The 13,591-nt window shown below is 57.0% G+C and overlaps 1 protein-coding gene across 1 annotated transcript in view; it reads right to left on the bottom strand.

Moving 5' to 3' along the window:
• LOC115871189 (copine-5-like) overlaps positions 1 to 1,843 on the bottom strand; it is an 87,509-nt gene extending 85,666 nt beyond the window's left edge. The window contains exon 1 of the mRNA XM_045294782.1: positions 1,152 to 1,843. Coding sequence (XP_045150717.1) covers positions 1,152 to 1,246 — 95 coding nt within the window. The 5' untranslated portion in view covers positions 1,247 to 1,843. The remainder of the gene's footprint in view (positions 1 to 1,151) is intronic.
• Between the last annotated feature and the right edge of the window lie 11,748 nt (positions 1,844 to 13,591).

Genomic DNA, 13,591 nt, shown 5'->3' with positions numbered 1-13,591 from the left:
CACAAAGGGCCTGACAGGGTAGGAGGGAGGCAGCTTTATCTGTCCTCACTCAGCTTCAAGTCTTCAGGAGAGAGTCACACCCAAGCCCCATCTCTCTCACGCCTCAGTCAGCTTCTCTCTTGGGCTACCCACACCTGGACAGTGCCACAACATGAGCAGATGGTGCAGGAGGCCACAGGGTGACTGAAGGATCTCACCAGAGTGGCCTGGGGCAGTAGGTGGCATGCAGGACACAGCACAGCATGGGCTCTGGGAATGTTGCTGGTCCCTTGGGAGGGTCTCTTGGGCTACCTGGGCCCCACAGTCCTGGTCAGCCTCAGGGTGATGGCACTAAGGAAAGAATCCTTCCTTCTCCACCAGGACCGCCTTACTGCTGCAAGGAGCCTTCCTCTCACTGAGGGGAACCTGGGGGAGACTCAGCTCTCAGACTTAGGTCCCCTTAACGCCTGTGTGCCTGGACTGAGGATTTGCAAGGGGAGCTCACAAGAATACTCCTCCCCCTCCCTGCTGAATCCAGCTATTCCTTTGGGTCAAGATGCTGGACCAACGTCTTTGTCATAACGGTACCACATTCGGTCGTTGCCCCTTATCCACACCACGGTATCAATGAGTCCATTTGATCAGCTCCCTGGGCCAGCTTTGTCGTTATGGGAGGTGAAAGAGCGATTTAGAATTCTGGGGTCTAAGAGGGTGGGTCAGGGTGGGCAAGAGAGGAGGAGGAGGGAGAGAGGAAGGGGGAGGAAGGAGAGGGCAGGTCACTTCCCTCCGGATTTGGGGCGCGTTGATCAGAGCCTGGGGTAGTGGGGGAGACCCTTGCTTATCTTTCACCATCTCCACCTGACTCTCCATTCGGGCTTCTGGACCCCATTCCTGCGTCTCCCCAGCTCGTCCCTGCAACAGCCGGGCGGGCAAACTTTCCAGGATGGGACCCCAAGGCTGTCCTCCCCTCTCCGCCGTTCCACCCGCGGTTGGGCAGGGGCTCTAGGCGGACGAGGGCAGGTGGGCGTCCATGAAGGAAGGGAGCTCGCAGCAGCTGAGGGTTGAGGCGACTGGGATTGCGGGGCTGCAGAGCTCCGGATCTACGGGTGGGGCGGGGCGGGATGGGGGCATCCGGGAGTGGGGGGGAGGAACCCGGCCAGCAAGCGGCTCACCTGCAGGAGACGGTGATCTCCACCTTGGTGGCCGGGATGCTGCCGGCCAAGGAGTCGAACTCGCTCAGCGACGCCATGTCCTCGGGCTGCTCCATCGCCCACTGCGCCCCACACCCCAAATTAGTCTACCCCGCGCGCGATTCGCGCCTCCTCCGGAGCGACTGGAGCCCAGGCTCTCTCCTAACTCTGATGCCCGGGGGCCGGGCAGCTAGGGGAGAATAGGGGAGCGCAGCGAGGGGGCGTGGGAAGTGAGAGAGGAAAGGGGGCGGGGAGCGCGGAGAGGAGGGGTTCGGGCAGCAAACCGAGGAGGTTGGGGGCCCAGCGGTGAGGGGCAAGGTGCCCAGGGTGCTAGGGCTCAGCGGGGAGAAGCAGAGAGGGGCGCGAGCAGAGGGCAGCAGGGGAGGCGTGAGGAGCTATGGAGAGGGGCGCAGGAAGAGGGGCGCGTGGCGGCGGGCAAGGAGTAGGGGCGGTGGGATGGGGGGCGCCGGAGCCCCAGCGAGGGGCGTGGGGCTGGAGGTGCCGGATGGGGCGCGGGCGGCGGAGGTGGCCGGGCGCGGGCAGAGCGGAGCCGGGAGCCGTGTGGACTGCGCCGCCTCTCGCCTGGGCTCCGCGCGGGCGGTGGCGGGGTTGGGGACGCGGCTGCGAGCGCCAGCTCCTCGGCTCGAGCTCCGGCTCCGGGGTGCCGGGGCTGCGGGAAAATCAAATCTCCCCAAGCCGCCGCCTCCCAGCACCCAGGGCGGACTGCGTGCGGGGCCCGCGAGCGCCGGAGGGGGCGCCCGCAGGGGCCGGGCGGGGCAGCGGGCGGGGTCTGCGCGCGGGTGTGCTTGTGTCTGTGTGAGCGTGAGTCTGGGTGTGTGCGTGCGTGTGTGGTGTGTGTGTGTGCCTGGCGAGCGGGGGGACGCGGCTCCGGATTTGGGAGGGGGGCGGTGCGGGGGCGGGGAGCGGGTGTTGACAACTAGAGGTGGCCCGGCCCCCGCGCATCTTGATCTGCGTGGTCCTCCACCTGGTGTCAGGGGTCTCCATGCACTGGAGGAGGGGGGCGGTTGTGAACCAAGGGGCGCCTGTTAGAAGAGCAGTCTAGGGCGGGGGTGGGGAGGGGCACTCCCGAAGCTGGGAGTGGGGAGCGGGTGTCTGCTGAGTGTATGCCCCACCGTGCGGGGTGGGTCCAGTCTGGAAACTGACCACATCCCCTCTAGGGGAATGGAGGCGGGGGTCCCCCAGTGGGGGAGGGGACGCCTGGGTTTCAGGTGAAGTCCTCCAGGCCCAGACAGAGTCGGGGCGTGGGCGACCCCATCCCGCCCCCGGTTTCCCTCGCCCAGGCCAGCGACCTCCGTCTGGGTTCACAGCCCGTCGTGACTGCTCCTCGGCTGGACCAGTCCCCAGATTGAGAAGCTTTTGCCACAAGGCTGCTCAAGCTCTCCAGGCTTCCAGATAACTGGCACCGAGCAGGCGCGCCTGCTGGGTACCCCCCAAGGCCTTTGCCCCAAGAGAAAGGGGCTCTCCAGTGGCCCTCCGCCCTGCCAAGGCCCTCACGACCCACTGCCTACCCCACCTTCACCTCGCCCTCCTAGGCTGGGGTCGCCGAGCAGAGGCGGCTCCCTAAGATTGCCGCAGCCCCTCCTAAGCAAGTCTCGGCTTCGCAGACTGAGCCTCCCTTTCCGCGCCCACCGCCTGGCGCCGCGGAGCTGGACGCGTCTGGGGCCGGGGGAAGGGCGGGAGAGGCCCAGCGCCGAGGCTGGGCGCGCGGAGAGTCGCTCCCCCTAGGCCTGTCCTTGGACAGCCGGGCCGTCAGGGCGCGTTTAGATTCCGTTTGAAGGCAATTCCCAGAACAACAGATAGAGTAAGTGAAAGCTAAATATATGAACACATTCCTGGGATTGGTGTTTCCCGTTACTCCTGGCCTGGGACCACCCCGGACAGACAACATCATGGGGCAGAGGACTGGGATGCCGGAGCTAGCGCCTGAACACAGCTGGGGCTCCTAAAGCCGCACCCACCCACCATGGATAGCATTTGGTCCTGCCCGAGGGACGCAGGCCTGGGTTAGGAAGTCTGCACGCCCCACACACTGCATGCGTGCTGGCCCGGGTCCTACATTCCCGGGCCCCTGCTGTGGTGCTGGTACTGAGGTACTGGGAGAACGGCTGAGCTATGGCTGCTGCTGTTAGGCGCCTTGGGGTTCATTCTGACTCCCATGAGGCAGAGCAGCTCCCTAGGGGGTTATAGGCTGTCATCTGCATGGGAAAGAGGCCCTGATGGCATAGTGGATTATGGGCTGGACGGCTAACCTCAAGTCAGGAGTTCGAAACCCCTGGTCACTCTGAAGGAGAAAGAGGATGCTTTCCACTTAGGTAAAGACTTCCAGCCTCAGGGATCCACCGGGGCCGTTCTCCTCTGTCCTAGGACTCAGAATCAACTTGATGGCAGAGAGCTAGGTGTCTTTCAAATCTGTGTGGGGGTAGATTTACCTGTCTCTCTCCAAGAGAGAGCGTGATGGGGTGAGTTCCAAGTGCCAGCCAAGCACTTAACCATCTGGCCACGGAAGAAAAACAACCCCCACCCCCACCCCCCAGCCAGTGAGCATACCGACCCTGTATGAGAACAGAACTGCCTCTGTGTTCTTCCAAAACTGTCACTCTTTATGGGAGTAGAAAGCCCCAATTTCCCCCCGGGGAGTGGCTAGTGGTTTCAAACTGCCGACCTTGCAATCAGCACCCCGACCAGCAATCATTCTGCCAGCAGGGCTCCATGCCTCACCAAGGCCATTCCGTTTTCAAAACTGTGTATCCAGGGACAGAGCCTATACTTGCTTTTATTTATTTTCCTTTGAGATATTAAGATTCGCTATTTTGAATCTGCACGATTCGGTGGCTTTTGGTCTATGCATGAAATATACTCAAAGTCATTCTCCATCTACAGAAGGGAAGTGGTATTCCCCGTGTTTGATAAACAGGAAGCGGGTGCCAGAGAGGGTAAGTAACTTGCCTGTGATGCCCCAGCTGGAACCGGTAGAGGGAGAATTTGAAACCAGGCAGTGAACACCAAAACCTGTCTCTTCACAAGAGGCCTGACTGCCTCTCAGGATGGGATCAGATAATGAAGAGTATTGAAAGTCACCAACCCAGCGAAGCCCTGCTGGAGATGGCAATGGTAGGGAGCCACTGGAGGCTGGTGAGTAAGGGAGTGAGGAGGTTCAAGTTCCACCCATGCCACCTAATGTGACAGAGGCTGTTCCATTGTCTCTTTCGAGAAAGATACGGGAACCTGTCTGTTCCTTTCAACTTCCTCTGCTGTCACGTTTCCACTGTTGGCAGGAATATATCTAATACCTGCCTAGATGCAGAGAGTAAAGAGGAAAGCAAGATAAAACAACACAACATCTGTCCCCAAAGAGTTCCCTGGGCAAATGGGTCTCCCAGACATAGGGCTAGATGAGCCACAGTGAGGAGAGCTCTGGGGAACCCCCAAACAGAAGAATAACCAATCGTTCTGCCCCAGAAAGAGTACAAGGGCAAGAGAGGGGGTCTGGGCACAAGTGCGGAAAGGAGGGTGAGCAGACATTGAAGGATGACCTCTGAAGGTGGTTGCCCCAGAAGCTGACCCTGGGGCAATGATTTGAATGTAACTTACAACCTGGGAAACTTATGGGAGCATTCTGCTCTGTCCTCCGGGGTGGCCATGAGTCTGCATGGCCTCTGTGGCAGTGAGTTTAGTTGGCTGATTAAGGAGACAGGGCGTGGGGAGTGCACAGGTGAGATGGGAAAGGTAGGGCAGTCAATAAATAAAGGCTGAATTATCCAACCAGTTTCATGGTGGACTACTGGGGTTCAACCCCACTGGAGGACCTGAGAGACGGTATAGAACACCCCTCAGGCTTAGCTCACCTTAGCTCATGAGGGACCTGGGATGGATAGGTATGTGGACACCAACTGCTCTCAATCACCCACTCAGGGTTGAACTCTGGTGGGATTAAGTCCTGAATACTTTTGATTTAACCCACATGGGGTGGCAATGAGGATCCAGAACCCCGAGAACACCTGCAAGCAACAACAACAATCATAAAAGCCAATACTAGCAATTGTACCAGCAGGAGCCTGGTGGCATAGGGGGTACATATTAGGCAGATAGCTGCAAGGCCAGAGGTTCAAAACCACCAGCTACTCCGTGGGAGAAAGAGCTTTCTGCTCCCGTAAAGAGGTACAGTCCTGGAAGGTAGGTTTACCCTGTCCTGTGGGGTCACTCTGAGTCGGCATCGGCTCGATGGCAATGAGTTTGGTTTTTTGGTTGCCAGTTGGACATGAGTTGGGGCATTCCGGAGTGGTAAAAGTGAGGGGGAGGGCCAGGGTACAGAGAGCAACCATGACTGGGGGGCCAAGGCTGAGAAGTCATTCTTGGCAAGGGACCGGCCTGAGAAAGGGCTTGAGGTTTGTGCCTGGGGCAGGTGGCAGAGATTGAAGGTGAGGCCAGGGAGGTATGAGGTGTGATGGGTCATGGGGCTTGGCCTTTTGTAGGCACGGATGCTTTTCAGAGGTGAGAGACCAGCCTTCTCAGCTGCCTGGCCCACCAGTCAGCCCCAGAATGCAAACCCTGCTGATTGGGCCCAGGCCGGAACACTCACAGTCCAATGCTCAGATGTGTTGCTTTGGTACTGGTTCAAAGCAGACCACTGGCCTTGCCATTGGACGCGCCATTTCTTCTGTGAAGGATAGTGCCAAGTAGAGTAGCCACGGTTACCTGTGATGTGCAGGCCAGTCAGATGGTGATGGGCCACCAGGCTGCAAACGTGCCCTTAGGGCCTGGCACCAGGATTAGAAGGAACCTTGGCCCTGGCCCACCCGCCACCCCATGTTCCCGCCGCTCTCGGCCCTGTGATTAAGAGCTGTGAGGACGGCATGGAGAGCTAGAATAATCAGCATCAGCGCTTTGCCTTTGCATCTAAGGCTGCAAACACGCTCGCATTTGACCTAATCCTCCGTGTTAATGATGGCAGAGCAATTTCGGGAGGCAACTCGCAGCATGGATAAGGAGGGGAAAAGCACCAGGGGGCTGGGGACGCAGAGCCTCCCAAGCGCAGCTGCTACTCCCTTCCAGGCCCTTTGTAAATGCTGCCCTCTGACCCTCATTTGAGGCTGGGGACGGGGAGGAGGGAGTGTGCATGGGTCCAGGAAGCGTACGGACTGTGCCTTAGAAACAACTAGAAAAAAGTTCTTTACTCTGGGTGGACGCAGCCCGGAGTCAGGCAGGGCACACAGCAGGACACACGGCTTGTTGAGCAGAGTGTGGACTGATTTTGAGGCCCCAATTGCCCTCTCGGCTGGGTGCCCTAGCCCAGTGCCACGGTCCACATCAGTCCTGGGGAGAGAGAGGGCATGACAGGAACCCGAAACCAGCGGGGCGGTAAGGAGGCAGGGGAGATGCAGTGTCTGATTCCATCCATTAACAGAAATGCTAGAAGGGGGTCTCGGCTGGACACCATCTAGGTTAAAGCCCCTTCTCTGAGTCAAAGTCACCCAGCTATTCCCTCAGGAAGAGACTCCAGTGACAACAGCGAGGTCAGGCCTCCCAGTGCAGTGAGGACCTGCCTGGTAATGGTGTATGGGAGGCCACAGGCTGTGGGGCTCATGGGAGAGGTAAGGAGCTGAGCATGGGCTCTCCACACCTCCAGCCTTCCCACTGCAGACAAGACCCCCTTCCTCCTGCAAGGGTAGGAGCCCCCCTTCCCAACCAGCACCCCAAGTTGCCCGTCGCTCTGCCTCTCCCCGATCAGAGTGGCATGTAGCTCCGTCCGGGTTTCATCTGGGCAAAGGGTAGCCCCAGGGTCCTTCCGCCCTCTAGGAAGCCCCTCCCACCCCCACCTGTTCTGGTATCTGACTGCAGCCCAGCAGACACTGGCCTGCCTGCTCCTTCCAGCTGCACCTGCTTCCCCAAGGGGGGAGCCCGCCCTGCCTGCTCCTTACTGTCTGGAGGCATCCCACCAAACCCAGGATCCGCTTAAAACCAGTCTGTGCTGCTTGGGGCCTCTGCTCAAGATCTCCGTGGCTCCAACGAACCTACTGGCCTGGTCTGCCCCCTCCATCCCTGTGACCTGTGCAACATCCCCTCCCTGTTCTCTTCCCATACCGAGCCCACTCCTGCCACACTGAGCTCCTGTCTCGGGATCCTGTCCCTGCTGTTCTCAGCCTGGAACATACACCCCCCTGGGAGATATGCTCTGCTCATTCAGGTCCTCCGCATTCTCCTCAGGGAGGCTTTCCTGGCCACATGACCTAACAGGCAGGCCTGGCTACTCTTGTTCCTTGCTCACCTGCATTTTCCTTAATAGCATTATCCTTGTCAGTCTCCACACACTAAGTGTCTTGTTCACGATTTCATCCCCCAGCCTGGCACACAGTGGATGCTCAGTTCCTCAAATGTCCGAATGAAAAATCCACCCCTTCCCACTAAAACCTCAACGCCTTCCTGATGAGCCTCAGCTTCCACCGAGCAGCCCCAGGCAGGGTCTGTGTCCTCCCCACCGCCCACATCTCACCTGCCACACTTCAGAGCATCTAGCAGGAAATCAGCTAGTGAGCTTCTGACCAGTATGAGGCTGAGGAGTCTCTGGGCTTCTTGGTCAATATCACAGAGGAGGGAAGGCCATTTCATGTATTGTTATTCCCGAGACCCTGCTGCGCACTGACAGGACGCCATGCCCGCACCCGTGCCGTACAACAGGACGCCATGCCCGCACCCGTGCCGTTCTCACCGAAACCGAGGATGTCCTTTCTACTGCAAACAAGTCTATCCTGCTCCAAGCCAGGGCTGTGCTACCTGCCAGTGGGGAGGAGAGAGGAGGGGGCTTCCACGGTCTCTTCAGAAGCAGCGCAGTCCCCTGGAGTTAGAATACTCTATGTCCCAGGACAATGGGCAGTGCTCATCTGTTCTACAGAGAAGAAAACCAAGACCCAGTAGCACACACACAGTGTTTGGGTGGGCTCCTCTGCAGCCCCCCGCCGCATGCAGGCCCTGCCTCAGCCTCCCCCAGCATGACTGCAGGACCTTGTCCCGCATCCTGTGACTGAGGGTGGAAGGAGCCCAGGAAGGGTTTCTACTTGTTTCACTGTGTTCAAATGCAGCTGTCAACGGCCTGTCACTCCCTGCCCCATCCTCCCCTCATTCACACCACAACACACACACACACACTCTCTCTCTCTCTCTCTAGCTTGGTACTGTTCATGTTTTCTCGTAGCTTCCTGCTGTGGCTACAACAGAAATACCACCAGTGGGTGGCTTTGATGAATGGAATGTCTTGGCTCCTGGATGAGGAACCAGAGGTCCACATTTAGGGACCCAGGGACAGTTCTCCTCCGTGTGGGCTGTGGGGAAAGGTCCTTTTCTGTCTGCAATTTCTGTTCCAGGTTCCTTGGAAATCTTCATGCGGCGTGGCCCCTCCCCTCCCCTCCCTGCTTCTGTGTGCCTAGTTTGCTCTTTGGTTGGATCTCCAGAGTGCCTGGCCGAAGGCACACCCTCCATGGACAGGGCCACATTGGCATCATGGAGGAACCTCTTCTTCCCAAATGGGATAATGGTGAGAGGTATTGTGGTACCAAGCCACATTTTGGGAAGACGCAATTCACTCCATCACGTGTAGGAGGAATGAGAGACCTCGTGCTGTGAAAGACTTTGAAGCTAATTCAACCCACTTAGACTGTACAGATGTCAAAACCGAGGACGGGAGAGGGAAAGAAAACTAGCCCAGCGCCTTGCCGATAAGCAGCAATGAAAGGTAACAGCTGGATGGTGCCGGGACCTCCCTCCGCTGCTGACAGCAAAGTGGAGGTTCGCGTTCACCCAGGAGCACCTCAAAAGAAAGGCCTGGTGAGACCTACTTCCAAAAGCATTGCCGTTGACTTCTCAGGGGGCACAATGGCACTCTGACACACGCAGGGGTCAGAATCCACCGGATGGCAACTGGTTCTGTTTTGTTTTTTCGTTCTTTAAGAGGTAAAAGCTGTTATCTGATAATGCCAGGATCCACAGGACCCTGTCTTCTTTCACTTCGGCTCCCTAGGGGTCAGGGTCAGGGTCAGGTCTTGACTTTCTGTTGACTGTTCCATGCCTAGGCCTTCCACCAAACCACAAACCAAGCTCACTGCCATCGAGTCGATGACAGCTCACAGCAATCCTAGAGGACAGGGTAAATTGTCCCTCTGAGTCTCCAAGACTGTAACTCTTTCTCCTGCAGAGCAGCTGGTTCAAACTGGTTTCGAATGGCTGGCCGTGCAGTTAGCAGCCCAACCAATAACCACTGTGCCACCAGGGCTCCTAACTGAGCCTTCCATGGTGAAGGTCAAAGTAACCCTCCCTCCCTCAGTACCATGTCTTTATGCCCAACCAGACTGGCCATGCTCAATGGCCCTGGCCTTTCCTCCAATAGTGTTGCTTTTACTGGATCCTGATTAAGCCACTTACAGGTACCACCTCCTCCAAGAAGCCAGCATAGATTTCCACAACTATTCAACCTCCAAATCACTTCTCTTGGGCAGGCATTCCCTCCCCACCCTTAGTGGGGGACTTGCTCTGTCATCAGGGACAAAGACTAGGCCGGTCTTTCTCAGCCCTCAACCCCTCTTCTCACTGGTCTTAATGTCACTTGAGTGCACCCCCCACCCCCGCCCCACTGGCAGCCAGCCTGCTCTTAGCCCTCCTGAACTCTCTCTGCTTGATGCAAGCCCATTTCCTCTTGTTTGAGCATCTTGGGAAATGAAGAATGTCTTAACATTTCTCCAGAAGCTTAAAAGCAAGCCATGTCCTTCCCTGAAGTCCTGATCTCCTTTAGCATGCTTGGCGCCTTCCTGGAGGGCAGGCCCAGGCTGGGGTCAGGGATGGAAGGACCGGCATTCCCCTGGGAAGCCTTTTGCCAGCTTCTCTTAGCACCACCTTCTATGGGTCCCTGCCCCAGAACTCTGCCCTCTCAGACTCATGGATGTTTGGGTGTCATTGTACCCCAGATCCTCCATCAGTCACAGCGGTTCCAGCACTTGGCAGCCTGGAAGCCACTGCACATTCTGGGTTTTCTTTAAGCTCTAAGTTCCTTTTCATACCAAGCTGCCGGCATTTGGCTGCTGAAGGCAGCTGAAATGTGCACAAAATGCCACCCGTCCCTAGGGCCCTGACCCGAGCTGGCCTGCCGTGATTTCCCTGTGGTTTGTGAGTTCTGGAGGGGAGCTCTTCGGACATACTTCCCAGCTTGCCTCCGCTGGCTAAGGAAAGTTGCCTTGATTGCGAACGGTATTTGTTCCCTGTTCTCTGATGATAATTTTATCAGCAGCCTGAGTGCTGGCTCAGGTGTCAGGCTTGGGGAGCTGCTGCTGACAGCTTCCCCTCAGATGGGGCCTGCCCGGCCAGAGGGCTGGGGGCAGAGTGCGGGTGGGCAGGTCTCTCCACTGTGGGCTATGACCTTGAACTCCTCATTGTAGCTCTGCTTCTCCCGTTCCCCCAATTTAAGGGCAGGGAGTAACAGCTGTACCACCGCCGTCTCTCCAGCAATGGTAATGAGAAGCCAGTTAGGGGGAGGCCCGGAAAGAGAAGGGACCATCACAAAACCGCCCAAGTCTGGACTAGAGGCAGGGCCCAGCAACTCTGGTGTCCGGGCTCCCTAGTCTACAGATGAGAAACCGAGGCTTGGAGGAGGTGGTGCCAGGGCCAATCTCAATGTGAAAACTCATTAGCTGGAGTGGGGAGGGGTTTAGTACGAAAGGGCTTTCAAAAGCTCGTGGGCCAATGGAATGTGGCAAGAGGGTGGAATGTTCCCACTAACTTCTGGAATCCCCTTTGTCATCTTAAGGAAACCCTCCTGGTAGACTTCCCGAACAGCAGCAGGAACAAAGTCCCCGTTTGGTGCTGGTCTACCCTACCGACCTCTCTCAGCCAGGGGTGGTCCAAGATCCAGGGCGAGGTTGGCGGGGAGTGGCACAACAAAGGAGAGGGCAGACCCCAGGGCTTCAGGCTGAGCCCAGTCAGGGCCTAGCCACACGAGGTCACGGAGGTGCCCCATCAGAAAGCTTGGCCTACAGGTCTGCCAGCAGCACTCGCAATGAGCTCTTGGTACCCAGCCTGTGCCCCAAGGCCCTTCCCGTTTGATCTTGAACAGCATCACAGATGCTACCATGCCGGGAGGGATTTTTAGAGCGGAACATTGCTCGAGACCACTGAACCTTGGCGCCCCTCTCCTTTGGGGGCTCTGATGCAGCAAATGTGAAATGGCCATTTTCTCCCCGTCAGGGTAATGAGGAAGGAGAGCTACCCCCCCACCCCCAAACACACACACGCTTTTGCTGTGGCAGAGCTTCTGATGGAGCCGTGGCTGATCCTCATGGAAAAGAAAGTGATTTCTGAGCCAAGCTGAGTGGTGAAGCTAATAATGCGATGATAAAATAAACATACTGATTGGGGTCATTTGTGCTCCCTGCCTGCCTCCTTCTCCAGCAGTGCCTGGACCTGTACGGAGCCTGAAGTCAGCTGGGGGCTGGGGTGGCAGGAGGATGGAGAGAGCCCACCTGTGAGGGCTGGGGGCGGACTTCAAGACCTGTTCACTCCTGCCATGCCATCAGATCATTCTCTTTCTCTGCACCTCCTCTGGGCCTGGACGTCAATGCTAGAGACAAGAGGGGATGGGCTGGCCTTGGAAATGGAACCCCTGAGTTACATGTTAGGCCTGTCTTTTGCTAATGCTGTGTGCAAGGCTGTGCTACGCACCTCTGGTCCTCAGTTTGCTTATCTAGAAACGGGTACCGTAAGGCCAACTGCAAAGGCTAGGTTTGGGGAGATTAAGAGAAAAACACACATATGAAACTTCCACCGTAGAACATAGAAGGGTCACCAATAACTTCTCTCATGCCCCCCACCTCCTGCAATGTCTCTTCTGGTTGGCTTTCTCTGGTTCTAGGAAATTACTTGCTGGGCTCAAACCCACGGTCATCAAGCCGATGCCGACTCATAGCGACGACCCTGAAGGACAGGGTAGATATACACCCTGCGTTTCTGAGACTGGAGCTCTTTATGGGACTGGGGAGCCCGTCTTTCTCCTGAAGAGCCGCTGGTGGTTTTTGAACTGCTGACCTTGCAGTTAAGAGCCCAATGTTGAACCAGTTGGCACTGGTCAGATGAGATTAATGCTGGGTGGATAAGTGGGGGCTCAGTGAACAGATCAAGCTGTAAAGCAAATTTGAAGCAGCCAAGAAGAATGTGCCTCTTTGTAATAAGGCATGCTACAGAACCAGGGCCCAGTCTCAAGGGCTCTCTGAACCTTATCACACACTGCCCTGGGCCTTCTCCTCCTCCTGGTCTGGCAGGAGAGAAAGAGGGTGAGCTGGCCTGCCACCATTCCTCAGCCCCTTGAGTGCCTTGCTGACGCCTCAGTTCTGGCCCCTCAAAGTCTGAGCAGTTGCAGGCTTTCCACATCCAAAGGTGGCATGGCTTAGCAGAACCATGAAAGGTTCTCTCTTCTGAGGAAGCTGCTGAACCGTGTTCAGAGTGGCCCCTAGTGGCTAATTTCCAAAACAGCACACAGCGAGAAACCGCATCTGAAGGAATCCCGAGAATGACCTAGATTTCGGAAAGCCCAAAGTGCGAATGTGGGCCTGATGCAATGAGGTAAAGTGGCTGCCCAGGGTCGCACCAGAGCCTCATGTCCACCTGCCCAGGGGCCATCTGTTCCAGATGCCGCTGGAGAGCATAAAGGAAGGAATCACATTTGAACAGAGGGGTGCTACCAGGAGCCCCGATTGCTAAAGCAGACCAGGCCACGCTTAGAACAAGACTCAAGTGCACACCCTTTCAATCTCACCTATTGAAGAATGTGCTGGAAGACCCGTGCCCGGTCTGGTTCTTATCTAAAGTGGAGTAACCCACTTTATGAACATCCAAGTGCTTTATATGCAAGACAATCACTTTTCATTTCTTCCTCCTCCGCACGAGGTCCTGGGGGTTGGAATTATTTTCCTTGTGTGGGGAGAGCAATTTTGACAAATCCTAGAAACAGAACCCCCAAGTAAGTGCCACTGAGGACTTCCAGAAGGCTCATGTGGAAAGGTTTGCCGTCACACTGACGGAAGCCTGGGTTTGGAGACCTGAGGTCCGCCATTTCTACCAGTGGATTCCAATCTCCTCCTGATGGAGAGCCGCTTATTTGATCCGCTCTGCAGCAACCTCCTGGCACCTAGTGCAACATGCAGGGGGCCGAGAGGAAGAGAGGACGGAGTCCTTGGTCCCAGAGGCTGGGGCTGGTTCCAGCAGGAGACAGAGGTGGGGGAGTTCCGATCACTGATCCGATGATGGCAAGGGGAACAAGCAGGAGAGGCATGCAGCGGCTTCCAGAGCCACCGGCAGTCAGTAACAATGCCGAGAATAAGGGATGGGACTTAAGTTGAGAGGCCTGCAGTGCATGAGTTGAAACAAAA

Source organism: Echinops telfairi, unplaced genomic scaffold (genome assembly GCF_000313985.2).
Source record: "Echinops telfairi isolate 266 unplaced genomic scaffold, ASM31398v2 ScPeMD7_3533;HRSCAF=4204_1, whole genome shotgun sequence".
Lineage (NCBI taxonomy): Eukaryota > Metazoa > Chordata > Mammalia > Afrosoricida > Tenrecidae > Echinops > Echinops telfairi.
Note: the sequence above shows the minus strand (reverse complement) of the source record. Positions and strands in the feature narration are given on the sequence as shown.